Raw genomic sequence first — 26,966 nt, forward strand, 5'->3', positions numbered from 1 at the left:
GGTCTCTAAAAGGTTTGCCATCACTGGGCTAGGGAATAAACTCTACACAAATCCAGAGTGGAATCCCTAAAACAGTGGGATGGTGCCTTGCATACCTCCTTCCGGCAACTCCTGCAGCCCAGCTGGTGCCAAACATCTTGCTCTGCTGGGAAGTCACTTCCGTGCTGCTAGCGCAGCAAAAACAACATGGGAGGCAGCAGTTGCGAGTTACTGGTGTCTGCAGCCACAGCAGGTGCTGTGATTCTCCAACGGTTTGTCTTCACCCCCCTGATGCGCACCCTTCGACAACAAGTGCAAGGAGATCTTTCTGGAACACAGAAGCCACAGCTGTGCAACCCTGATAAGCTATGCTTTGGTGAGGGAGCATGACACAGAGCTCATGCACTGGTGACACCTTCATGTTTTGCCTCATCCAATGAAACAGGATGGACAACCACTGTTGGTTGTTATTTAAGATGGTTCTGCACCCGTGAGCGCTTGTTGTCTTCTCATTCTTCTGTTGTGGTAGCCAGGCAAAAGCCATTTGGGTCTAAGTAGAGATTCTTGATTCTGAAGGGCTTGTACTGGAAGGAGTCATGGAAACTTTTTCATACTACAGTGGTACCTCGGGTTACAGACGCTTCAGGTTACAGGCTCCGCTAACCCAGAAATAGTACCTCAGGTTAAGAACTTTGCTTCAGGATGAGAACAGAAATCACGCGGTGCAGCAGCAGCGGGAGGCCCCATTAGCTAAAGTGGTGCTTCAGGTTAAGAACAGTTTCAGGTTAAGAATGGACCTCCGGAACGAATTAAGTTCTTAACCCGAGGTACCACTGTATGTCTATACAGATGTCGTCGTTCCCCCCCCCCCCCATCTGTTGTGGCCTCAGTAGAAATAGGGGTTGGAATGCAGGTTTCTATTATTGATAGATCCAAAACAAATTATGTCAAAGAAGACAAATCCTTACATCTTTTGCATTCAGGTGGTATGGGCCATGTGAGTGATCCTCTATACATATCAACAGCATGCATAGAAGATCATTAATGTGGCCCATACAAAGGTCTGACAGAGCTGGCAAGGATTTTGCTGGGGGGGGGGAGAATGAGCAGCTATGATGCAGCACAGTGCTCATGTATTGAGCTATCAGGCTCAATATTTCTTCTGTGGTTCTGTCCTTAAAGGTAAAGGGACCCCTGATCATTAGGTCCAGTCGTGGCCGACTCTGGGGTTGCAGCACTCATTTCGCTTTATTGGCCGAGGGAGCCACCGTATAGCTTCCGGGTCATGTGGCCAGCATGACTAAGCCGCTTCTGGTGAACCAGAGCAGTGCACGGAAACACCGTTTACCTTCCCGCCAGAGTGGTACCTATTTATCTACTTGCACTGGCATGCTTTTGAACTGCTAGATTGGCAGGAGCTGGGACTGAGCAACGGGAGCTCACCCCGCCGCGGGGATTCGAACCGCTGACCTTCTGATCAGCAAGTCCTAGGCTCTGTGGTTTAACCCACAGCGCCACCCGTGTCCTGGTTCTGTCCTTAGGGTGATACTAAAGGCCAACTTCAAAGCAGGCTCTCATCTCAGTTTGTTAATTTACTTTTGTTCTCATCGTTTTGTTTAATCCACTGGACGTAAGCAGATACCACATCCCCTCTCCCGGAGGTGCTTGCAGGAAGTGGCAAAAGCACAGGGGCAGGCATTTGGGGAGATTGAGGCCATCTAGGCTCCTCCTTAGTTGATTCTGGGATTTTAAAAAAAATGTTGCCACACAGCAGACACCTACCTTGGCAACTGACTCGCTTTACTCCTAGGACTTTGGTGGTAAGGTTATCCTTAGGAGAAACAGATTGCTGGCAGAACTACCTGTAGGCTTGCAGTTCCACATCAGTTTAGGGAAACTGCAGAATACGGTAGGTGGCTGCAGAATCCAGCTCTCTCTATCCATTTAAATAAAGAAAGTTTCTAGCCATTATAGTGGTGAAGATGCACTTGGAACTGTGCTTGAGTAATGTTTGCTGATGCAGGAGAGATGTCTTAACAAGAGATCTAGTGATTGTGGGTGGGGCTAATGCACCCACACAGAAAAGCTCCCCCTGCCCCTCATTGACTAGAAAAGCCGGAGCAAATTTAGAAATAAATGGTTTAAAAAATGCCGAATAAATGGAGGTTGTATAATTTAGTTTTTCTTGGGGCTGGATATGCATTTTAGTTTTAGCAGGGAGAAGACCCAGCCTTGAGCATTAGCTGCTCCTACTGTAACTTAGGGACGTGGGTGGCGCTGTGGTCTAAACCACTGAGCCTAGGGCTTGCCGACCAGAAGTTTGGTGGTTCGAATCCCTGCAACGGGGTGAGCTCCCGTTGTTCAGTCCCTGCTCCTGCCCACCTAATCAGTTCGAAAGCATGTCAAAGTGCAAGTAGATAAATAGGTACCGCTCCGGCGGGAAGGTAAATGGCGTTTCCATGCACTGCTCTGGTTCACCAGAAGCAGCTTAGTCATGCTGGCCACATGACCCGGAAGCTGTACGCCGGCTCCCTTGTCCAGTAAAGCGAGATGAGCGCAACAACCCCAGAGTCATCCACGACTGGATCTAATGGTCAGGGGTCCCTTTACCTTTACCTTTACTGTAACTTAAAATGGGACAAGCCCAGGTGCATGCAGTACATGGTAGTGGTGGCAAGAGGGCTAAGCTGTTGACCAGGGAGTCCCTGCTTCCATCTCATTTTTGCCATTCTTTCACTGGTTTCACAGTGGCCTTAGAAAGCCACTGTTCTTCGTTTCAGCCATGCTAACACACACAACACAATCTGTAATAGAGGAATGATTGTAGTGACCTATTGCACAGGCCGTTTGTAAGGATGTTGTGATAAGCCAGCTGAAGTGTTCGGAATAGCAGAAACTTGTTTAAACAATTGCTATTGTATTAAGAGCAAATGCAGCCCATTGCCAAAAAAGCAGGGGAACCTGAGGAGTTGCCAAGGGAGAAGGCCTCCGAAATGCCACCCTGAGCTGCGCCTCGTGCATGTATAGCTGCGCCACCCCAGATGTAGCTGCCTGTGCTTGGTGCTCAGAAACAACTAGAAGCCAGCACTGTCTGAAAGAAGCCATTAAGTCCCCACAAATGTGTTGATTTTCTGTCCAAATCAAGAGGCTTGGGGAATGCCCTTTGCAACTCCCAGGTGCCCACTCCAGAATGGACACATTATCCTATAGCCGCTAACAAAAGAGATGAGGAGTGACAGGGCAGCTGAGAAGCACAAGGCAAATCTCCTGCCGGAGTGCTAAGGAGGACTTGATTGATGGCTCCAGTTGTCCTGCCAAAACTACCTCCTCCACACATTCCAGAAACAACTTTATTAGAGGAGGTTTTAGGCTGGTGCAGACATCTCTCCACCGCCTTCCCTTTAATCAGATTTGTGTGTTTGTTTGCGGGCATGCATGCTAATTATCGTCATCCTTTAGGCTGGCTAAGATCCTAGCAGGGTTCTTTGACAGGTGACAAAGACAATGGCAGTGCTGCTCTGCAGAGGCCCGGGAAATACCCCTCCCTCCCTTAGTGGGTTGCATCTGGCTTCAGGATTGTTGGGCTAAAAAGAAGGAGGGCCTGCAAACTGGTGGCTTCTGATCCCGTTGCTCACACTGGTTGCTCCACGCAAAATGAGAATAGCAATAGTGTTTGGAGCGTGGATCCTTTGTTGAATTTGGACCCCAGGCAAGTGCCTGCCCATAACACCTTCTAGAGCTGGCCTTGCCTGCTGAGGAAGGGAAAGGAGACATAGGAGACTAGGAAAAACATTGGTTTAGGGAACAGAACTACCACCATAAAACTCAAAACAGCAGGTGGCTTTTAAAATGCTGGTGAATTTGAGGCAAGTCAGCTAAAAACAAGTCATGGATTGGCTGACATACATACATACATACATACATACATACATACATGTGTGTGTCACTTTTGCACAACAGATCCACTTTTAAAGAGAACAGCAAATGGTATTTTGGGGTAAGAAAAGTGACTGGAAAATGGAAAGTGTGAGATAATTACTGTTTGATGGTGATGTTGCGTAACCTCCACTCAAATCTGTGGAAAAAAACTTGCTTGCTCAGTAAATGCTTTGTCTGGAAGTGACCCCAGATGAAAAGCTGCCTTGCCAGAGCTGCAGGTACAAACACACCCTTATCCATACTGGGGGTGGGAACCCTGTTCCTTTTTGCCACTCAATTTTGATGACTGCAGGAGCACAGAACCGCGCAAATGATATTGTAGCTCAAGGCTGGAAACAGAAGCAGATTCCAAGAGATGGCGCTTGGCTACTACTGTATATTCTGGCGTATAAGATGACCCCCCAACTTTTCCTATTAAAATATAGTGTTTGGGATATACTCGCTCTATAAGACTACCCCCGCCTGCAGCCAACTAGAGGCAGCCTCTTCCCACCCCGGCTGCCGCCTCTCTCGAGCCTGCAGCCGCTGCCGGTCTGCCTCCCGCGCTGCCGTCGCCACACGGGTTAACTCTCTCGTGCCTGCCGCCACCACCTGCCACAACCATACCCAGCATATAAGATGACCCCTGACTCTGGAGAAGATTTCCCGGGGTTCAAAAGTCGTCTTATACCCCAGAACATACGGTAGTTAAGTGATGGGATGCCTTTTATCCTGGAGAAGCTGACCTTGAGAGTGGACATGAGAAATGGTGGTGATTCCTCAGGGGTAAAGTAATGGTCCGGGAGTAGTGGGGTATGTCTGTCTGTCTCTTTGAAGGGCAGTCCTCTTCTTTCCTTCCAGAACATGAATCAAGTCACCTGCTTTGACTTCACGCCAGCAGAAAAGAATGCATGTGTTATCTGCTATGCCCTACATCCGAGGGCTTGTCACACTCCCAGCTTGCTAAAGCGCAGACATACTGTTCCCACAGGGAAATGGTTACATACTATTTTGAACTGTATCAAATATATATATTTAAAAGTCCAGATTGTTCCCCAAGTGTGGGACAAATGGGCAAATTAACTTGTAACACAGTTAAATTACTGAAACATGTTTAAGAAAGCGCAGCAATTGTAGCTTCAGTGTCTCTGGCCCTGTTCCTCCACAATTCAGAACCAACTTCACCCATGCAAAATTTGATTTGATGGTGCCATGCTAGTCTCACTCTCAGAATGGAGAGTCGGATACTGCAAGCTTCAGGTGTGAAGGCAGGTGATCTGGAGAAGTGAGCTTTGTGTTTTATTGGCTATAAAACACGATGAGAGTGGCACAAGCTCAATATCAACAAAAAAAGTTTGAAATTTAGCAAGAGGTCATGGTGTTTTTTCAAGCCATTTGGACCAAAGAGAATTTATTTGTAGAACCGCAATAACTCATCCTGAACAATGTGCAGCAGTTGTGAAGGCTGCAGATGGAATCAGCTCTACTGTGCCAGTTTTGTTATTTAAAATAGTGAATTTTTAATATCAAGCGGTATGCTTCAGGTGGGGTTGCAGGAGAGGCACAGCAGTATTGGTAGTGGCAGGTCAAGCCTCACCCTACTTGCTGCCTAACACGCTTTCAGTGTGCAGTTGGTCCTCTGATTCCAGCTCCACACTGAAAAGCTACCTAGAATGGCATTAGATGCCTACGCAAGCTGTGTGGGATGCACACAGGGTGGGGGGGGGTCTTGTGTAAGAACCAGCCTGAAGAGATTTTAAGACATCATCACAAGGAGGTAGCGCACCCCCCAAAATACCCTGGGTAAGCATGTGGCGCTTCAAAATGCGAATAATGTTGTCAGTAGCTCTTTGGACCTCATTGTCCTAATGTGCATGCAAACTCTCAAATCTTGAAGGCACACTCTGAGCACTGAAATTGCAGGACCTCAAACTGATTGCATGCATAAAATCAATTTTCCTACCAAGCTTTTGTTTGGGAATGCTTGGGGTCATGGCGGCGGCGGGAGCAGCAGCAGAGTAAATAAAAACTAAAGCAGAGTCACAGATTCCTCCTCTCTTTATTTGCTACAACAAATTACAGTGGCTGCTACAAGAGGCACAGGTGCCAGAAACACACTCGTGCAGTGAAGCCGTGCTTTCGGGAGCTTTGATTTGGCATGGAAGGCAGCAAGTGATTGAGCTCTTTGCAGGCACACTAGGCACCCCCCAACCCCAAATCTTTCAACGTGCTCTTGGGGGGGGGGAGCAGCGCAGATTCAACAAGGAGGTGCTTTCGCTGTGTCAGACACATTCGCTACGGTCATACGCGTAGAAACAAGCACTTTAAAAAACTCTTCATAAATAGACCACAGTTAATGGTTTTGGCTTCTTCAGAGACGGAAGAGCGAGTGCACATGTGTGGAAAGGAATTGGGGGCTAGGACTGGACTTGAGAGTTCCATGTTGGCAGCTCCCAGCTGTGAAGCGAAGGAACAGTAGGAAAAAGGCGAGCAAAGAGGCAAGATTGCTCAGCAGTGGAGCCTCAGACAGAGCAGCAAATACTGTGCTCCCCCTCCCTCCATATTTTGGAGAGGCTAGAGCCTGCCCTGCCGCCTAGCTGCTCTGCCACAATGATCCTGCCCACCTGGCCCAGATTACAGGGTCTGCGAAGGCGGAATAAATCTAGCCACTGTGAGGCATCTATCAAGATTTAGCTTCCTGTGGGCTTAGCCATGTGGATTTTTTAAAAATCGCCAAAGCGGTTTGATTCTTTCTCATAGCAACACCGCAGACAACAAACCTCCACAAAAGCAAACAACAACAACAACCCCAAGTGCAGCTGCTGAAGAGCTCCATGAGGGGAAGTTCATGCTGCCCACAAGCCCCTGGAAGGGGCCTCCGCCAAGCCCAGCTCAAGCGAGAGTAGCCTGGGGATACGGGAAAGGCAAAGAGTAAATGGAGGCCCAGCCATTGGGGTCTGTTTTGTAAAAGAGCAATCAAGCCATTTCCCCAGCACTATAGTAGGACAGCACTGAAATTTGCAAGCAGTGTTTTATCACTCTGAAAAAGGAGGGGGTGTCTAAGGGCCCTTTAGTCTTCATGTGTGCCATGGTCCTAAAAGCTCAGCTCTAAAAATTTCATGCTAGCAGAGGAAACCTTAAAATCATGCATACTGTGTATGTCGAGAGATGTACCCTCTGTGTCCTTTTGCTTCTTGAAGCAAATCTCCTCTCCCTCCCCAAAGCCTTCATGCCTATCCTTCCTTGCAAATATATTTTCAAAGTCAGTCAGAAAATGCAAATATTGCAAGTTAATTCTGTGTACAGGTAGATAAATTCTGCATATCTGTAAATCTGATTTGGAGCACGGAATATGAATTTCCTGCTACAGAATACACACGGACCTAGAACTTGGTGCAGGAGGTTGGGGTGGAGGAGGTTTGACACTCCACACACCGATTCCAGGACTGGAGTGCAAGAAGGCACCAAACAACATTCGTTTTCTAAAACAGCAACGTGAGTGGCACAAATAACAATACTGCAAGAAAGCTGTCTGTCCATTTGGACCATCAGCACAATGCTGGGTGGGACAAGAAGCCAAAAACAAACTGATTCAGTTTAAAGGAGCCAGAATCAGAAAGAGCAGGTGATGTTTGGCGAGGTTAGCGCGAACTGCTACCAGGAGGTTGTGGGTCTGCACAGAGTCAGGGCAGGACACACCACGACACTTGACAGGCATCAGCTAAATGCACAGAGGCCACAGCCATGGACTCCCCTTCATGGGGAAAGAATGATAAAAAAGGCAAATAAAAATGGCTTGGGCACTGCGCTCTCCACCCCTCAATTCCTGTCACTCAAAACGACTGAACGCCATTTGAAAAGTGTATTAGCAGGACAACTGAATTCAAGTTGCTTTTCCCAGCCAAACAAGCCTAGGACGAGGGTTGTTGCAGAATGTTCCCTTTCTAGATAAAAGATCTGGTGTGGAACCCTTTGTTCCAAAGGAGGTTATTTGCCCAAGTGTTATTTTGGGGAAATATCTGGTCCCTCCCTGCGGAGCTCCTAGTACTTCTCTAGCTCACCCCCTCGCCCCAGGCTCCCTTCGCTCCTGGCCCTTTTAGCTTCTTCTCCAGTGGCTGCTGAGAAAGCGTCAGCCTACAGCATCTGTAGAGCCTGAAAGGAACTTCATCCTCAACAGAAGGATGAAAAAGGTCCACTTCTTTGGTCAATGAAAAAAAAGGCAGCATGTGGTATGCAGTGTTGAGAGAAGCACACAGGGTGAATGCAGGGTGCGAATCCCTCACCGCCTCAAAAACCCACCCAGGAGTCACTTCTCGGTGAAAAAAGAAGATTCTAAGAACACAACACTATGATTGCTTAAAAAACAGATACAACTGAAGAGTCCGTCCAGCAGGCGGGTGAGCTTGGGATCCTCCAGCGAAAGGTGACGGTGGTAGCAGTGTCAATGCCAGCTCTTCAACTCCCTGGATGGTGAAGTTTCAAGACAGGAGGCACCGTGGAGATTAGGAGCTGGTTTTGTCATCTTTCAAATCGTACCTGCAAAATAAGGAGAGCCTTTGCTGGCATGAAATCACCTCAAAGGAAAGGTTCCCAGGCTGTTAAGGCACTCTGAAACCCTCCAAATCACTACAATAAGGGAAACCACATCTCATACCACTTTGGGGGAGGCAGGAGGATGTAAATCCTGGTATTTGTAAGTCACTGGATGCACCCTAAAAAGAACCATGGGAACTCACATTCCTTGGATTTACATGTCAATAGGCTAGGCAGCATCTGTTCCGCTTGTAATACACAAAGGATTCTCAAGAATGCCTAATTATGACTGTGGGAAATTCACTAGGAAGTCTGAGGGAATTTGGTACAGCATCTCATGTTCCACATCTTCCCGCTACCCTCCTTCTTCCAACATGCCCACCAGAAGAAATGCCCCCATACTGCTAGATGGTTGTGTGCAAGCTGCTGGGCCCCCCTCTTGTCCCCTACACAGGGAGAGAGTGAATCAGGATGTCCCATAGCTGTCAACTTTTCCCTTTTCTTGTGAGGAATCCTATTCAGAATAAGGGAATTTCCCTTAAAAAAGGGAAAAGTTGACAGCTATGGGATGTCCCAGCTTGCCACCCTGGGTGGTCATCCAATTTGTATCACTCTGTTCCAACCACAGAATTAATGTTCAATGTGATTTTGTGACAACTGTGGCTTTACTCTAGAGATCTCAGCATCTGTGGGCTTATTTTTATGCTTGTTAGTTGATCTGGGTGTTCACAAATGGATTCAATTTACAAGGAAGGAAATTCTGACACCAGGAAGACCTTTCTGAGGGTAAGAGCTGTTTGACAGTGGAACAGACTTCCTCGGGAGATTGTGGACTCCCTTCCTTGGAGGTTTTTAAGCAGAGGTTGGATGGCCATCTGTCATGCATGATTTAGGTGAGATTTCTCCACTGCAGGGAAGTTGGACTAAATGACTCTCAGTGTCTCTTCCAACTCTACAACTCTATGATTCTCTGAATTTTTATGAATGATTGTATATGTACTTGCAGCCTAGCTCCAAGTTCAGGAGAGAGTTTTACGAAAGAGCCACATTCAAGGTGGGGTGTAAGGGAAAGGGATAGGGGGGGTGAGGAAAAAGGAAAATAGTGGACAGTGCCTCCAGGACTAGGGTCTAATCCATAATAGCTCTGCACATTTTTGTTCAGTATTCTGGTTCCTTTCGCTCATGAGGCCACCATTACTGTCCCCCCCCCCCCATGAATTCCAGACCTCTTCAGGACCTCTTTTAGCTATTGCATGATTATTTCACTGGGTAAAAAGGTAAAGGGGCCCCTGACCATTAGGTCCAGTCATGACCGACCCTGGGGTTGAGGCACTCATCTTGCTTTACTGGCTGAGGGAGCCGGCATACAGCTTCTGGGTCATGTGGCCAGCATGACTAAGCCGCTTCTGGCGAACCAGAGCAGTGCACGGAAACGCCATTTACCTTCCTGCCGGAGTGGTACCTATTTATCTACTTGCGCTTTGACGTGCTTTCGAACTGCTAGGTTGGCAGGAGCAGGGACTGAGCAAAGGGAGCTCACCCCGTTGCGGGGATTCGAATCGCTGACCTTCTGATTGGCAAGTCCTAGGCTCTGAGGTTTAACCCACAGCGTCACCCGCGTCCCAGTCAATAAGGGACAAGAGACTAAATTTTAGAATCTAGACTCACAGAATTGTAGAGTTGAATGGCACCACAAGGGTCTTATAGTTGAACCTCCTGCAAGGCAGGAATCTTTTCCCAATGTGGAGCTTGAACCCACAACCCTGAGATTAAGAGTCTCATGCTCTACCCAGGTCCATCCTCAGTGGCATGGCATACGGAACCATCTGTTTTCCTCCCCTAGTCCCAAGAATGAGAGGATCCCTCCTTCAAATACGTTTTGCATGACGTATGAAAACGACGCCCCAGGTAGCAAGACCTCCTCTGCCTGCCCAGTGATACTGGTGACGCTATGGGGCAACTGTCCCTCCCGCTGTACTCACCACTGGGGAGCGCCCTGCGACAGGTCCTTCTGCGAGAGGTCGATGTGCACCTGGGAGGGGAAAGCACAGAGAAGCAGTCACATGCCGGCTCCTCTCCAATGAGGAGCCTGAAACGGCAGCTCCTCCTGAGGTCCATACCTTTCCTATCGGCTCCCCTCGGGACATGAAAGACACACTGTTTTTGATATAGGCCTCCAGCTTCCTCCGCTGGGCATCGTCCAGCGTCAGATCCCATTCAAACCTGTGGAAAGGGCAAGCGAGTATCAAGGCCTGTTTCACATAGATTACCCCACAAATTTTAATTCCCCTTTTTGGCCAACATACAAGTTACTTAATGGTAAAGCTGTGAATCCCAACCCTCCCACCAACAAAACACACTTGGTACGAATGCATACATAGGGCTGGAGCAGGGAATCTAATCTATGTTAGTGACTGCAAGTAGGGAAGCAGGGAGTACAGTGGTACCTCGGGTTACATACGCTTCAGGTTACAGACTCTGCTAACCCAGAAATAGTACCTTGGGTTAAGAACTTTGCTTCAGGATGAGAACAGAAATTGTGTGGCAGCAGCTCAGCAGCAGTGGGAGGCCCCATTAGCTAAAGTGGTGCTTCAGGTTAAGAACAGTTTCAGGTTAAGAACGGACCTCCAGAACGAATTAAGTACGTAACCAGAGGTACCACTGTAATAGTTAGTACTGAGTTAAGTAACCCAAAATAAAATTATCTGATGTCATGGATAGAGCTTGGTAATGGCGACCCCGCAGTTATTATTTTCATGTAGTGATGTTGAAATTATTTTTATTAAAATTTGTATACTGCTCTTCATCTAGATATCTCAGAGCAGTTCACAGCATAAAAATAAAAACACAGAACAAAACAAACTCCCCCCCACACACACATTTAAAAGGACATAAAATGTTAATCAGCCAAAGGCCTGGTTGAAAATGAACATTTTCACCTAGTTCCTAAAGCTATATAATGAAAACACCAGCCGAACTTCCTTGGGGAGAGCATCCCACTGCAGAAAAGGCCCATTCTTGTGTCGCCACCCTCTGGTCCTCTCCAAACAGCCTGATTGTTCACTACAAGCTAGAGGCAGCTCCAGTTCCCCGGAGCTGGCGACCCTTTTAGACACCCACCCACCCACCCTCACACAATGGCACCCTCCCTTACTTCTCATTGAACTCAGGATTGTGGGTCTTCTTCCGCACGGTTGTCTTTCTCTTGGTGACACGGGATTTGTCAGGCAGTAGGATCAGCGAGACATAGGGGTCGGGTGTATCCTTGGTACCTGACTTAAGGTTTCTGAAATGAAGGCAGAGAGGGTTATTAGGAACATTCAGTGCCCCTAAATCAAATGGAAGGAGGGATTTGAAGAACCTAATGACACATATTGGGCCAGATTCAACGAAGTATTTGGGCAAGTGGGAGCTGGTTCAGCAGGACTTTTCCCCTCCTCTCAGTCAGTTGGGGGTCAGGGTCCATAGAATCCCCAGAACAGTGTGGGGAGAGGAGAAGGGAGATTGTTCCATCTGGCAGGCAGAAATGTTTGTTCTGATGCAACAATCAAATCAGCATGGAAATGAAATCCTCTCTAGGGGTTGTACCCAATCCTGGTCCTTTCTCAGAGTAGACACACTGAAGTTAGTCATGTCAATCCATTGAAATGGGTCTCTTCTGAGTAGGGATTAGATACAACTCTATGCTAACTATAGCAATCACGTTGGGCTGTCTTTTATTAATTATTATTCCAACCATGTACCAGCAAATTCAGGTTGCACAATTATAGCTGATCTGGAGCTCTTGTGCAGCAAGCCCACTTCCCTAAAGATCAGACTTTTAGCAATAAGGAAAGTGAGGGGGAAATGTTCTGGAAATTGTGGGATAATGCTTGTTTTGATGCAGCAGCATCTACATAACATCTTTGCAACTAGATCAGAATGAATGCCCGTTAAGTAACCAATATTGTCTGATCTCTCTGCAAATGAATTGGGATGAGTTTTCAATAACCAGGTCACCTGGGAGAGCCCTTTTTTTTTTACTGCCACTTGGTGTAGAAGCCAAGAGTCAAAGCATACATAAAGTAAAAACCCTCTTTGGGTGGTAGCACAAAATCCAGCAAGATGGCTGAGAATGTACCCATTTTCCATGTGCAGTTAAGAAAACCTCTTTTTTTGTGGGGGGGGGGCTCATGCCAAAGCCACCTCTTTGTCCCACTCCTCCCAAATCAAGCCCCCCTCCAGCCCTTACCTGCAGGCGTGTATGATGACAATGAGTTTGCGGGCATCCATGTTGTACCAGACAGTGAGGCTCATCTGGCCCAGGGGCGAGTTTGACAGCTCCAGGTTACTGCAGGGCAGAAAGACACAAGCCCAGCTGATTATTAGGGGAATCGTGGTACTACATGGGGCTGGATGAGGAAAGGACAAGACGTTTTGACACTTTTTGGGCAGCACGTGCAGCTGGAGGAAGGAAATGGGATGGTCAAAGCCTCGTCCATGTTGTCCCCACAGATGCTAAGGGAGCAGAATGCATGAGCGATGAGTATGCTTAGGTACAGCGGTGAGGGAGGGCTGAAGAAGCAGGGTGGTAAAGAACTTCCCTGCAGCTCTCACTGCTGCAGGGGGGTGGGGGGGGGGAAGCAGACTTGCTGGTGTTCCCAAAGCCCAAATGAGCACCGTGCTGCAAGACACGGAGCAGAGAAGTGCTCCCATCTTTTAAAGTATTAAATATATTACGTACATAAACAGCAAGCGTTGTTGTTCCCTTTCTGGCAAAAAGCTCCAAGGCCACTCAGCCGATCTGCATCAACAAGATGTTATTCAAAAGCCCACAGTGTACTGGCTTCGATTTCACACGCTGACCCTGGACCCTCAGAATTCAGACTCTAAAGAAGGAGTGGGGAACCTTCTTTGGGGCAAAGGCTGTGTGGTGGAAAGCTGTGGGGGGATCCATTCCAGTAGCAAGTAGGGCCAGACCCACACACAGCCACACACAATCACACACCACAAGTTACTTCCAATGGAAACAGAGGCCTATACAGTAGTGCCTCGCAAGACGAAATTAATCCGTTCCGTGAGGCTCTTCGTATAGCGGTTTTTTCGTCTTGCGAAGCAAGCCCATTGACAGCTTAGCGGATTAGTGCTATTAGCGGTTTAGCTATTAGCGGTTTAGCGGCTTTTAGCGGCTTATCAGCTTAGCGGATCAGCTGATAAGCGACATAGCTGCTTAGAAAAAGGGGGGAGGGGAAAAAACCCGCAGGAACTCGCAAAACGTTTTCGTCTTGCGAAGCAAGCCCATAGGGAAATTCGTTTTGCGAAGCGCCTCCAAAACGGAAAACCCTTTCGTCTAGCGGGTTTTCCGTCTTGCGAGGCGTTCATCTTGCGGGGCACCACTGTATTTAACTCTTAGTAACTCCATGCAAGTTTCACCTGGTATTTTCTCCCATAGACCTTTTTTAAAAAACAACAACAAGGACTGTAGCACATATAAACACCCTTGATCTGTCTTAACTGTGAAAAAGGCAAAAGGAACTCAGTATTAACGGTAGAATGATGCAAATAACACCAATAAACAGATGGAAAACAAGTCCCACATTAGAGCTATCCAAAGCATCAAATTTCAATAAACATTTACATCCCCAAAATCGTATACTGCTTTGGACCTATGGGACCTTGCCCAGCTGGGTAGTCAAACACCTCAGGTGCCACCTTCCCCTGTATAAACTTACTCAGGCTCAGAGATTAACCTCTGAGGCTCTCCTCTGCAGTCCATCTCCCAAAGATGTCGGAGGGTGAGAACAAGCCTCTCCTGTGGTGGCCCCCACTTGAGGAATGTTCTCCCCAGGGAAGCTTTCCTGGCGCTGACTTTGCCTTCCTTCTGATGCCAGGAAAAGACCTTCCAGGCATTTGGACAGCTGTAATGACCCGGCTTTTGGCTGTTGTGGAGGGGCACTTATTCTGTTGTAGGGTAGCTTTTGTGGATGAGTACTTTTTAGTATATCTCCTGCCAACCTAGCAGTTCGAAAGCACGTCAAAGTGCTCTGCTCTGGTTCGCCAGAAGCGGCTTAGTCCTGCTGGCCACATGACCTGGAAGCTGTACGCCAGCTCCCTTGGCCAGTAAAGCGAGATGAGCGCCGCAACCCCAGAGTCGGGCACGACTAGACCTAATGGTCAGGGGTCCCTTTACTTTTATCTTACTTTTTAGTATAGATTTAATTTTAATCTATTTTTATTACATATTTGTATATTATTGTCTCTGCAAACCACTTCTGGTGATGTGAAACAATGCATACAACGAACAGACAAATTTTGGAACACAAGTCTACCTCTCTGCCAGGGCCAACACAAAAGGTGATGCCTCATGATGTGGGCAGTCTACCCTGATACTGCCTCCTCTTTGCAGCTGCTTTGGCAGGAATGAAGAAGTGGGTAAAGTACCGGCAGCTACCAGCTGCAGCATTGGACAACCCTGTGGCAGCGCAATCCTCTTCCCTCTGAGCCACGTGCTCAGCATGGCTCATGGTGTGTGTGGCCAGGGCTGTTCTCCACTTTGATCTTCTTGCTGAGGAAAGAGCTGCAACTGTGAAGTTTGCATGGCAGGGCTGAATGAAATCCAACAGCCTGTGAGCCAGGGCTCCCCATCCTTGTTCAAAAGTTGCCTCCCTGTAAACAGGCCTCTGTGAGATCAGCAAAGACAGGCCAATAGCAGCTATAAAGGCTGTGACCCCCACCAACATCCCTCCTGCCAGTGGGACAGCAGAGCAGATCAGCCAAACATGTCAAGAAAAGTGGGGCCAAGCAAAGAAGACAGAGAGTGAGAGTCAGGTGATCAGATGTGGAGGAAGGAAGAGTCAAGACTGTCAGGAAAGTGATCTAATGACCCTCAGCCTCTCTTATTGATGCATCACAAAATCTGGTATCCTTGCAGCAGAGGCACTAAGATAAAGGGCGGTGTATTTACCCTCTGCAAGGAGCTAAGGCAGGGATAGAGAACGTGTGGCCCTCCTGATGTTGTTAGCCTGGATAGCCAATGATAGGAGTTGTAGTCCAATAAGCCCTGGAGGACAATCCCTGGACTGAGGAGCTCAATTTTATTGTGCAAGGTCAAATTGTTTGCTGGGTTCCACACCCCACAGGGAGGCCCTTCTTTACCTGCTGGCCTGTGGCAGGCGCTGGCGCAGCTCTTGCGTGGAACCAGAGTCGCCATCCTCCCGGATGTACAGCTCCGTCTCAGATCCCTTCTGAGAGCCCTCCTCAGTCTCTTCTCCTGCCACACCATGAAGGGCCTCCACACCTGAGTGCTGAGAGATCAGAACCTGCGGGACGAGGCAAACAAACATGGAAGGTGATTTCCCCGGACAGTGGTACGGATTCATCCTGTGGTCAAGAACGGGGACCTCAACACCAGCTTCACCAGAACTTTGCTGGAGAGACCCGATAGGTGAAGATAAAGCAAAACACCGGCTCTTCACGTTCCCCCTACATATTATGAAAATAAGAACAATGGCACAAAAGGTAGTATTATGTCCCAGACGAACCAGACCAGACCTGACATCTCTGTGTTGCAATTTTTTACATATTGTTACATACGAAACACAATTTAAAAAAGGAAATAATCCATAGGAAAGCAGGTCAGCGTCTGTTAAACTGTTCAGAGCTGCTGTCCCCCACATCGCCACTTACCCCCAGCTGCACTCGCATCAGGACCTGGATGGCAGGACCAGAGTTGTTGAGTTGGAACCAGCGGTCAAGGACAAGCCCCTCTGCTGACAGCAGCTGCTCAAGTGGGAGTGACAGGGTACCCAGGGTATGCCCATCATCTTTCACCTGTGGGAACGACAGACAGGTGAGGACTGATAAAAATTTCACAGGTGAAGTAGGCAGGAAGGATGAGGGTCACACGTGGTGTGCATTGGAATAACCCCTTTCGTACCCTGAAATCTTTGAAACTATCAAGGGGCAGCCTGGTAAAGGGTCCTCTGGTAGGAACTGGGTTGAGAGAATGTGCAAAATCTCCAAGGCTTCTTCTCCCTGCCCTGCCCTGCAAGGACGTAGCTCACAGGAGAGGGAAGGGCTGAAAGGAAGCAAGTTGCAAGACATTGCACCCTGTCCTGGCTTGCCAAGAGCTCGCACATACCCCCTATGCTCTTGGGTTCCCTGGCAGCAAACCTGCATGGGATCTGCTGCTAAAACACAAAAGAAAAAACTTGCATTCCTTACAAAGTATTTGAAGTCCTAACATAAGGACTTCAAAACACTTTGAACATGATGGAATGAAGCCACACCCACCTCTCAAATTTGGCCTGCAAGCAGGCTCCTGATAAGCATCTGGCCCATTAGCAAGTGTGGGGCACTGCCCCACCAAGCTCAGTCTCCCCCCAGCCAGCTCCCACCTGCCTGCCTTCTTACTCATGACAAATTGGGGGCGGCTCTGCCAGTCATCCGCTCTGGCTCCACCTACTGTTGGCCTCCCTTGCCTTCTGCCCTACAAGTCCCAAAGGGCACCAGCCACCACTGGTTCAGAGTTCAGGGCAAGCCACCTATATTATCTCAGCAATCCTTACAAGTACCCAGTAAGAGGGCTAAGGCTCAGAGTATAGTGACTTGTTTGTGTAACTCCATCCAGTGAGTTTTGGCTGAAGCACTGAAATCCACTCTTGCTAAACGGCTCGCTTTAGAAGAGATAGTGGCCCCCAGGAGAATGGACAGATTGACTTCAGGGTGTGTGTGTCCGGGGGGGGGGGGGGGGAGAGGGGTAGGCAGGGAGAGCGAGAAAGCGCTACCTGCAACTCCAAAGATTCTGCATGGGGCCTCTTGATAAGGAAGGAAAAAGCTTCATTCCACACTGGCTCTGCAGTCTGAGAGGAGACCTGAGGGCAGAGACACAAGGCCGTGATAAAAGCTCTCAACATTTAGAAAATACAAAAGGGAAGAAAATATCACAATTTGAGGTTAGCCAAACAGTATCAAACAAATCCCACTAAGAATGGAGGGAAAAGCTAGTTCAAACCATATTTAGATGACTGCCTTGAGATTAAGTTACATAAGAATAGTTGATTGATGAAGCTGTTCTTTCCCTTTGTTAAAGCAATTTAACTAAGCACTAGTACTTGAATTTACTTTCTCACCCTCCCTCCCAAACTTTTGTGACATGTTGTTCTGGGAATCTTTTTTGGCTGAACAGCCAGGTAAAAATGCTTCAGGTGTTTTGCTCCACCTGTGGGCTTATCTATTTCTATCAACACTCATTTTCACTATCACTGAAGGAGAGCTATCTATAGCTCAGTAAGGGTTTCCAAATACTTCTTATTTTAAAATAATTCAAAATATGCTCAAACCTTAGTTCTGCCATCTTTATGCTACCAATTTAGGATAAGATCTGATGTGATCAGTGCTTTTTTGTAGATTAAAAATGAGGATTGACACGTAAATACTGACGTCACATTTTGGGATTTATGATCAAGTGCTCTTTTTTAAATTAATATTTTATTAAGAGAATTTCATTTGTAAAAAGACAGAGTGAGGAAAAAGAAAGAAAAAAGTGAGAATAAAAAAAGAAAAAAATATTGTTACATTACCATACATTAATATATGACCATAAGTCCCCAAATGATCAAGTGCTCTTAAAGTTTTATTTGTTTAATAATAATAATAATAATAATAATAATAATAATAATAATAATTTTATTATTTATACCCCACCCATCTGGCTGGGTTTCCTCAGCCACTCTGGGCGGCTCCTAACAGAACACTAAAAACAGAATAAAACTTCAAACATTAAAAACTTCCCTAAACAGGGCTGCCTTCAGATGTCTTCTAAAAGTCAGATAGTTGTTTATTTCTTTGACATCTGATGGGAATGCATTCCACAGGGCGGGCGCCACTACCGAGAAGGCCCTCTGCCTGGTTCCCTGTAACCTCACTTCTCGCAGTGATGGAATCACCAGAAGGCCCTCAGTGTCTGGGCTGAATGATGGGGGTGGAGATGCTCCTTCAGGTATACTGGACTGAGGCTGTTTAGGGCTTTAAGGTCAGAACCAACACTTTGAATTTTGCTCGGAAACATACTGGGAGCCAATGAAGGTCTTTAAGGACCAGTGTAATATGGTCTCGGCGGCCGCTCCCAGTCACCAGTCTGGTTGTCGCATTCTGGGTTAGTTGTAGTTTCCGGGTCACCTTCAAAGGTAGCCCCACATGGATCGCATTGCCGTAATCCAAGTAGGAGATAACTAGAACATGCACCACTCTGGCGAGACAGGTAGGGTCTCAGCCTGCGTACCAGATGGAGCTGGTAGACAGCTGCCCTGGAAACAGAATTGACCCAATTGACTCAATGGAGATCAACTGATCTCCTTTGCCCTTTAAATAAGGGTGAATGTACATGTGCACACAAACACATTCGCACACACACATTTACCCCAGCTATGCCACCGCCCTCTAATATTGTGGCTTCGTCTTTTCACCCTCAACCCTCCACCTCACCCTCTTTGCCAGCTTCCTTATACTGCTCATGTGCCACCTACCCACATCCTGCCCCAAAGTAATTCTTTACTGCTCACTCCAGCACAACCCTTTCCCTATTAAAACAACCACCATGTTTTCCACCATGCCTTCACCTTGGTCTTGTAGGAGACACCACGGACAGAGAGACTGGCGTAAGGACTTGGGGGTTTTGAACCCTTCCGCAGCTGGGAAAGAGAAAACGGTTGAGAGTTTCTAGAATGCTTGATTATAAGTAGACATTGCGTGTATTTTGAGCATGTCTAAGCACGTAGCGCAGGCCAACAATTTGCTCAAAAGGGAAGCCCTATCTTCTGTTTTTGAACATGCCTTATGTATTCTCATAATGACTGTCAAGCACCTCTATATATTGATTTCATACAGGTGGAGGAAACAAGTGGCTTTCCCAAGGGCATGCAAGTGAGGGGCAAAACTGATGTGACAGTGACACAGCAGTGCATAATTTTTAAATCCTTGTGCCTTCCCTGTTCATTTGTACAATGGAGATGGAAGGAGACTGTTTTTCGTAGCTCCCCAGACTTATTTTGCTGCTCCCTGTCTGGATTTTAATCAATTTCCTACCCTTCTGGCTGATTTCCTCTATTGGAGCTAGGATGGGGGTGGGGGGATGGCTTAGGTAAGACAAGGAAATGACTGCCTTTTGCTCCATCCTCCTCCAGAACCAGGAGTGGTTTGCTGGGTGGAACAGAACAGTGGCAATAGCCTCCCAGCAGCAGCATCACTGCTGCTGACCAGGACGGGTAGGAGGAGTGAGGAAGCAGAGAGGTCTGGGCTGTGCAGGTCTCATGCCAATTCCATCCAGCACTCTCACTGGTAGGGCCACACAACCCTAACCTTGCTTCCTCTGGCATCAGTGCTGCTGCTGCTGGGAGGCCATTGCTGTGGCTCTGCCCCTCTGAGAGAGCCATTCCTGGCTTGCTTTTCATTTAATATGAAGTGCAGACCGCAGCAAAAGGGAGAGGGAGGTCTAACTGCACAATTGTAGAAACGTTGCTTTAAGTTTGTATTGCTGCATTTAATTTTGCATTATTATATGCTGCTTTCACAGCTGTGGTTTATAAATTTGCAAAATAAACTGAAAACCCTGCCCTTCCCAGCCATGAACCCAGTGAAAATCACCCCACCAGCACAGCAAAGAGACTTAGGCTAAGAAAATACTTCCAGATGGCACCCAATCTGTAGGGGGGTGATTTTAAACCATCTCAACATACACTGGTGCCCCCGCTTAGTATTAAAAGGGAAAGGGGGACCACAGATGAAGCTGTACATTATACATTTAACAGGATGTATAATTAGGCCTGGAGTCTGCAGCTGAGCTGGGACTTAGTTAAGGATCCTTAGTTAAGGTCCAATACAATATTCCACATTAGTCCTCTGCTAGACCTGAAGGAGAGAGAGCTCTTTAGGATGTCCAAGGAGTGATTGGCAGCTTCCCAGCTCTCTTGGCCTGTGAAAGGAGCTCAGAGCCCCAGAAGGGAGAGGGGATCTGTACTGCCACTCACCGGCAGGTCAGTGGCCCTGTCAAGGAAGACTGACAGCAGGGCGGATGACAGCTCCTCGCTCTTTGGTGTCTGGATCAAGCTATTCACCATCAATACCTGTGAAAAGTGGAACACATTAAGGACTATGCTTAGACACAGCATCCATCAAAACTATGACCGTCACATGATAGTTTGGTAATCTGCACTCGTCATGTGAACAATTCATCACAAGATGGCCTTCTTGCATCAAAGAGAGGCAGTTGTCAGCGGGAAGATCCCCGGCAACAGTCACATGAATTGCCCTTGTTCTTGTAACTCTGACCCGGCCTTCCCCTCGTGCCTTCCAGATGTTGTTGGACTCCAGTTGCCATTAACCTCTGTCAGCATGGCCAAGGATGGTGGGAGTTGTAGCCCAAAAACATATGGAGGGCACCAGGTCAGGGAAAACAGCTCTGGCCTGACATGCAGACCCTTTGAAAACCTACCGCCTGTGGCTGCCCCATGTTCCCTCTCCCAGCTCTAATATCCTTGGTGCTGGACATACAGTTTCCAAATGTCTGAGCTAACCGAAAAGAGTAGTTTCATTTATGCCTCTATGAGGATATTGGGAGAAAAACATGGTTTTGCTTAAGCACAACCACCTCCCTCAAGAAACTCAAAAAACTGCTTAACATAGGGACTGAACAAGTTGCAGGACTCTTTGCTGCTAAGATGGACAGGGCTTCCTGGAGTGACTATGGGGTCATGCAACGTTACGTGGTCTCTCCAGGAAGCCCTGTGAGGCAGGAATATTGTGCTCAAATAACCCCGAACTGCTATAAGCAAGCAACAGGCCTTCCTAAAGCCAAAAACAAGCTCTTAAAACATTAGAAAAACCCACGTTCCCTTGCAGTGGTGTAGTCTTTACTGGCAAGATCCCACCCCGGCAAGGCTTTCTGAAGTGACCACGAGACATGGCATACTCTCATGGTCACTTCAGAAGGCCCTGAAAGGAGCCCCATGTTCCCAAGGTAAGCGCACGCATTCTGCCCTGACCCTTCTTTCACTGGGAGTGAAGCATTCTTTGAAAAACCAGCAGGACTCAGGCCCAGTATTAGTTCCTCTAGAGCGGGCAATCTGAGAAGCAGCTCTCCTTTCAGAGTGGAGTAGCCTAACCTTAGTATGTAAGCCTGTGGGGAGGACTTGTGCTCTGCTTTTAATGCTTGTGTAGTTTTTAGTAGTGTTAAGCTGCCATATAGGCTAACAACCCCAACCTCCCCCCCATGGGGCAGTTCTCCCAATGATCCTCTCTTCTCTCTCCAATTACCTGCTCCAGCTCAGCAGCACTGGGCGTGGGGGGCAAGCACTCCAGCTTCACGTGGAGCCGTCCCGACTTCACATCCTCTAGGGGGAGCCACTGAAACCAAGAGCAGGGGGTAAGACCAGCACAGCTGCTGCACATCTCCTGCCCACCCTCTCCAATGCCATTGATACCATTGACTTACCTCGTCAACAAACTTTTGGCTTAGCACTCGTCTCAGAGGGATCTTACACCTGAAAGGGGATGGAGGAGGAAGAGGTGAGTGAGAAGAACAAATGGCTTTCTTTCTGTCACAGGTCCTGCAAAACTGAATTAACACCATGATCCAGGTGACAAAAAGCACAGGGCCTTGTCCTAGTTTGCAATCCATGCACAGGATACTAGGAGTTACTAAACGTCAACAGAAGGTGTAAACTTGCAGTCTGGTAACATGGATCACTGTCTTGTCGTGGCGAAGTGGCTTGAATAACTCAGAGAAGCTATGAGCTATGCCATGCAGGACCACCCAAGGCGGACAAGTCATAGTGGAGAGTTTTGACTAAATGTGATCCATTTCTTGTAAGCGTAAACTTATAACCCAGTCTGCAAAGCTTCACATTCACAGCCTTGGGTCCTCCAATTCTAGTATGGTGTGGAGGGCAGGGCCTTTTTTCAGTCGAAACACTCTGGAACTAAGTTCTGGAACCTTCCAGAACCTTCCCTGAGGCAGACCCTGGATGGACTGGGAGTTGGGGCTGCATGCATTTTCAGCGTTTTTTAAGGTTGTTGATGCAGCACATGTTTTCAGCGGCTCCCTAAAAAAAACACTCAACAACCTTGGCACCCCCTAAAAATGAGCCCAGATCCACCAGGAGGTGGGGGCTATGGAGGTATCTAGGCTCCTACCTTGAATGTTCAGCTTTCATTAAGAAAACGAAGCCTAGTTGTTAAGCTAATGAAGATACAAAGACAAATGTAGAAGCAGTATTCTACCCAATCTCTGTGTAAGAAGCAAAATCCACTCCCAATTAATGCCAATGCATAGAGATGATTGAAAAGTAGCTGTATTTCACCTATAAAGCTGTAAATTAATAAATAACTATGGGTGCATCCAGATGGGGGTCTTAATATTGCAAAGGAATGGTTCACATTTTGAAAGCAAGTCATTGGCAACATTTTTCTTAAATTTTCTGAGGAAAGTATAAATCAAGATTGGCATATTGATGCCACTGACACCATGTGGATGCTGCAAAAAAACCTCTGAAGGCACGAAGAGCACCGATCGCACAACAAAGGCCCATCTGGAAGCACCCTTAAATGACTTGCCTTGAGGTGTTTTCTGCTTCACTCTGATTTACTAAGGCTCACCAGTATAAATTCTGTGGCTGTGGGACTGAAGACGTCTATAGGAAGGGAGGGGAGTGCTTTTCTCCCTCCTCCCATGTCATGGGGTACTCAGGCAACTCAAAGGAAGAGAGGTGAGCATGTTTCTGGTTTGTCCAATTTTTCATTTTGCTCCAGACTTACCTTCCCAGGAAGTCGTCCTTGTCAACATCTTTGTCATATAAATCAAACTCCACGTCTTGCCCTGGGACGTTACTCACAATGACCTGGAGGATATAGCAAAGTGGGTCACAATACAGAGCCACACAAACCAGAAGCAGCACACATTCAGGGATCGACTTTAGTAGATTAAGAGTGAAAGCCAAGGTTTGTTCTGATCTTGGCTCTGGAAAGCAAACACACCCATTAGGCCAGCAATGGAAGGGGGGGGGCCTGGTTTCCTGGATTCCGTCCCCCACCTCTTCGAAAGGGCCTAGGTAGGGTTTCATGTTTGGCCAAATAATTGGTCAGATTAGACAATCAAACATTGGACAGCACTATGATGTGAATCAATTAATTATAAAAGACCAAACAGCAGATTTTTACGAATATTTTTAAACCATAGCTTTTATTTCTTTATCGATGGGCCAAGTTTGTGAAACTAGGTTCAAACACTGAAGAGGCTGGGTGTTAACTGAAAGAGAGAGTGAGCAATGTTTTATTGATCTGTTGCCTATTTTATCTTGTTGATTTTTTTGGAGACAATTCTCTGCTGACATCTATCTTAGACTTCTTGGCAATGGGTGTCTGTGCATGATTCAGTAAATGAATGTGTTGTATTGTGTGTGTGTGTGTATAAATAACATTTTAAGATTCCTGGTGACAGATCTATATCCTCTAGGGAACAAAAGATGAAGGGCATATATTTGGGACTATTGGCTTCTATCTTTGGCTCCAGCAGGAAGTGGGATTTGGCAGGAATTCATACAGAAGCTCAATGCAAAAATATTTCACTTCAGGCTACCAGTGGCACATTGCAGACAGAAGCTGCGTGCATGTGAAAGTTTGAAAATTACTGAAGACATATCCAAGTTGATCTTTCAAGATGATTTTATTATTTTGGAAGAGGGAGTTGAGAGACAAGACATGTTGCTGTACAATGTACCCTTTAGATGGTATGACATTTCTGAGTATTTTGGTCTTAGTGGCATTTATACAGCACTGAGAATCCTCTATGGTAAGCTGAGATTGAAACACTGCATTTAGGTTTTATGGCCTTCCATTCTGGGGCCGTTTGTGTGTCCCAAATACTCCACCCAGCTGTGAGTGAGACCGCCTGTTGATGTGGAAACCTCTATAGGTAAAGAACGTAATTGCTAGGCAGAAGTAAAAAATGTTGAAACTGACTGACAGGCGCTCTAGACAGGGGTTGGGAGTCCAGATGCTGGTAGACTCCACCTTCCATCATCCCTGACCATACTGGCTGGGGCTGATGGGAGTTGGAGTCCAACAACCTCTAGACAGCCATAGGTTCTCTATCCTTGCTCTGTATAGAACCAAGGTAAAAACCTGAACAGGCTTCATTGGGGTTTTCTACAATTTGTGTTATTCTGTAGTTATTCTCAGGTGTGTGTCCAAATCAGAAATATGCAATGCTCTGTTGGGTGCTTTCCTTTCATCCATCTGATTGCAAGGAAGACATCTCAGGACAATGTGAGTTATCAGATACTGTACCAGTTCTGTTTCAATTAAAATAATCTGACTCTGTTGCAGAACAATTCCCCATTAAACCCACCCTCCACCACCACCAGCCAAGGCTGGAAGGTCCAGCAGATCCAAGCTTGATGTGTGTGCATGCATTCTCACCTCATAGATCTCGCTCCAACGGGGGTTGAGATCCTCTTTGATGACGCGGCTACGGAACTTCTGGCCCCCCAAGCGCACTTTGACATAAGGGTCTGATTTGCCCTTTATCATCCCACCCATGAAGTTATCCTTGGCAATCAGATTCTCAGCTTCCAGCAGGTGAATGCGAATCACACTCTGAGGGGAAGATGAGAGAAAAAGAAGAAGAATTTGCCTGAGGGAACTGCAGTCACCATCCTACAAAGCAACGGGTCTCTTATCTCGCTTTTCTGGGGTCCCCAAACCATCTTAGGTTTTTACGAAAGCAACACAATAATTTTCATCACAGTAGCTAGAGGAGGCAGAAATCAACTAAGATTAAAGGTTGGAGCACCTAGCTTCTGTAATACAATTATTTTTGCTGTAAGCAAATAAAATTTCATCAAAACTCAAAAAAGCCAAGCTAAATATGAAGGGGGAAATCCATAATTTATGCAATTTATATTAAAATCTTTCATATCTTTAAAATATATAAATAAAGAACATAAAACTGGTGCTTTAGAAGGGTCCTTCAACTTTGTACTGTTATTTATACTGAAAGAAGCTCAACTGTTAACTGATGAGACTGTCTATAGCATTATTATTCAGCATTATTGTTTGTGACTGGTATCTTTGTTTTAGATATTTCTGTCTGCTCCTGCTGATTTTATGAACTTCTCTGTAGTTTGTTATTCTTCTGTGGTTTAACCCATCCTGGGATCGTAAAATCAATGAAGGGCAGGATGGACATATATAAATACATACATTATATCATTTCCTGCTGCTGCTCAGGAAACACCAACTCTCTCAAGGAGACGACCTTACCTCAGTGCCAAACTCAGCATCTGGGCTGGCCTTGGTGGGGCGAGGAGGCCGGTCAACACTGCTTCCAACATAGGTTCCCTCAGTGACATTCAGATTTCCTGGGGGGCATGGCCGGGTGTTGAGGCAAACTTCAGGGGCATCCAGATACAAGATCTACAGAAATATTGGCGTACAGTGAAGCAAAGTCAAAATAGTTAGGAAGCATCAGCCTGTTGAAGGAAGAGGACAAAATGTAACTGCAGGGCCAGATAACATAAACACTGGCGTGTTTTACTGACTCTGGATAATCAGAGAAGAAGGGGAAAGGATAGCTCAGGGCAAGGGACCCTCTCTCAAACAGCTGGTTTTCAAAAAAGAAAATGCAGCTGGAGATTCACTCATAGATCTCCAAAGTTTTGCCTTTAGACTCCACTTGTGTTTAAAGCTCAATGCTTAGTAGCCCCATGCTATATTCCGGGTCCTTTCTTCACTCCTCTGTGGCCCTGTATCACATGTCCGTAAGGCAGGGGTGGTGGACTTCTAGATATTCTAGATCATCCTTGCCCTGGCTGATGGGAGTTCAACTACATCTGGAGGGCCACAGATTCCCCATCCATGGTTCCATCTCGGGGAGAAGGGAAGGAGACAAAAAAAACCCTCAAGCAAGACCTAAGAGTAACAGCCACTCAGAAAGCCACCTGGCCTCTACCCACAATCAAAATAGGCAGCTCCTACATTCTGTAGAGTATATCTTTCCCTTCCTCACGCTTGAAAGAGAAGCTCAAAATGCTGTTTGTTTTGTTGCATTTTTAAATAAAGGACATTGAGCAGTAACTGTTGAGCTGGCATGGAAGGGTGAATAGGTGAATCATCATCATCATCATCATCATCGACACAATAAGTCTTTAAATCCCCGATTGTCAAGTGTTTTACCCGCATAACGAGTTTCATGTAGATGCGGCTGTTGAGTCCAGAGTTCTCCAGCTGGAACCATTGGTCAAGAACCAGATTGTCGGCACTCAAAAGGCGGGACAGATGGATCGTGAGGGAGCCCAGGGTGGTCTGGCGGTTGTCGTCTTTGACCTGCCGGAGGGTGAAAACAGCTTTTGCATTTCTGTGCAGGCAAAACTATGGGAAGCATTTTGGAAAATGTGGGAGAGCCTACCTGTATATCAATGTCCTCAGTGGTTGGGTTTTGCAAGAAGAAACGGAAGGCATCATCCCAGACAGGAGAAGAAGTGTTATAGACAACCTGGTGGTGT

The 26,966-nt window shown here is 46.9% G+C and overlaps 1 protein-coding gene across 3 annotated transcripts in view; it reads right to left on the bottom strand.

Annotated features, from left to right (window-relative positions):
- Positions 1-5,937: 5,937 nt before the first annotated feature.
- The window catches only part of ESYT1 (extended synaptotagmin 1), a 58,535-nt gene continuing 37,506 nt past the window's right edge, over positions 5,938-26,966 (bottom strand). For 2 of the 3 annotated variants that reach the window (XM_083729363.1, XM_083729365.1), the window contains exons 15-31: positions 26,870-26,956; positions 26,638-26,787; positions 25,726-25,878; positions 24,883-25,059; positions 23,221-23,303; positions 21,899-21,947; positions 21,721-21,810; positions 20,436-20,531; positions 19,029-19,100; positions 17,196-17,282; positions 16,096-16,239; positions 15,565-15,728; positions 12,662-12,760; positions 11,585-11,716; positions 10,551-10,653; positions 10,413-10,462; positions 5,938-8,433 (exon numbers count right to left, since the gene is read on the bottom strand). In XM_083729363.1, coding sequence (XP_083585489.1) covers positions 8,400-8,433; positions 10,413-10,462; positions 10,551-10,653; positions 11,585-11,716; positions 12,662-12,760; positions 15,565-15,728; positions 16,096-16,239; positions 17,196-17,282; positions 19,029-19,100; positions 20,436-20,531; positions 21,721-21,810; positions 21,899-21,947; positions 23,221-23,303; positions 24,883-25,059; positions 25,726-25,878; positions 26,638-26,787; positions 26,870-26,956 — 1,770 coding nt within the window. In that variant the 3' untranslated portion in view covers positions 5,938-8,399. The other variant, XM_083729364.1, reaches the window with a different exon arrangement.

The sequence above is a fragment of the Podarcis gaigeae genome (genome assembly GCF_964106915.1).
Source record: "Podarcis gaigeae genome assembly, chromosome: 2".
In the NCBI taxonomy this organism is placed as follows: Eukaryota; Metazoa; Chordata; class Lepidosauria; order Squamata; family Lacertidae; genus Podarcis; species Podarcis gaigeae.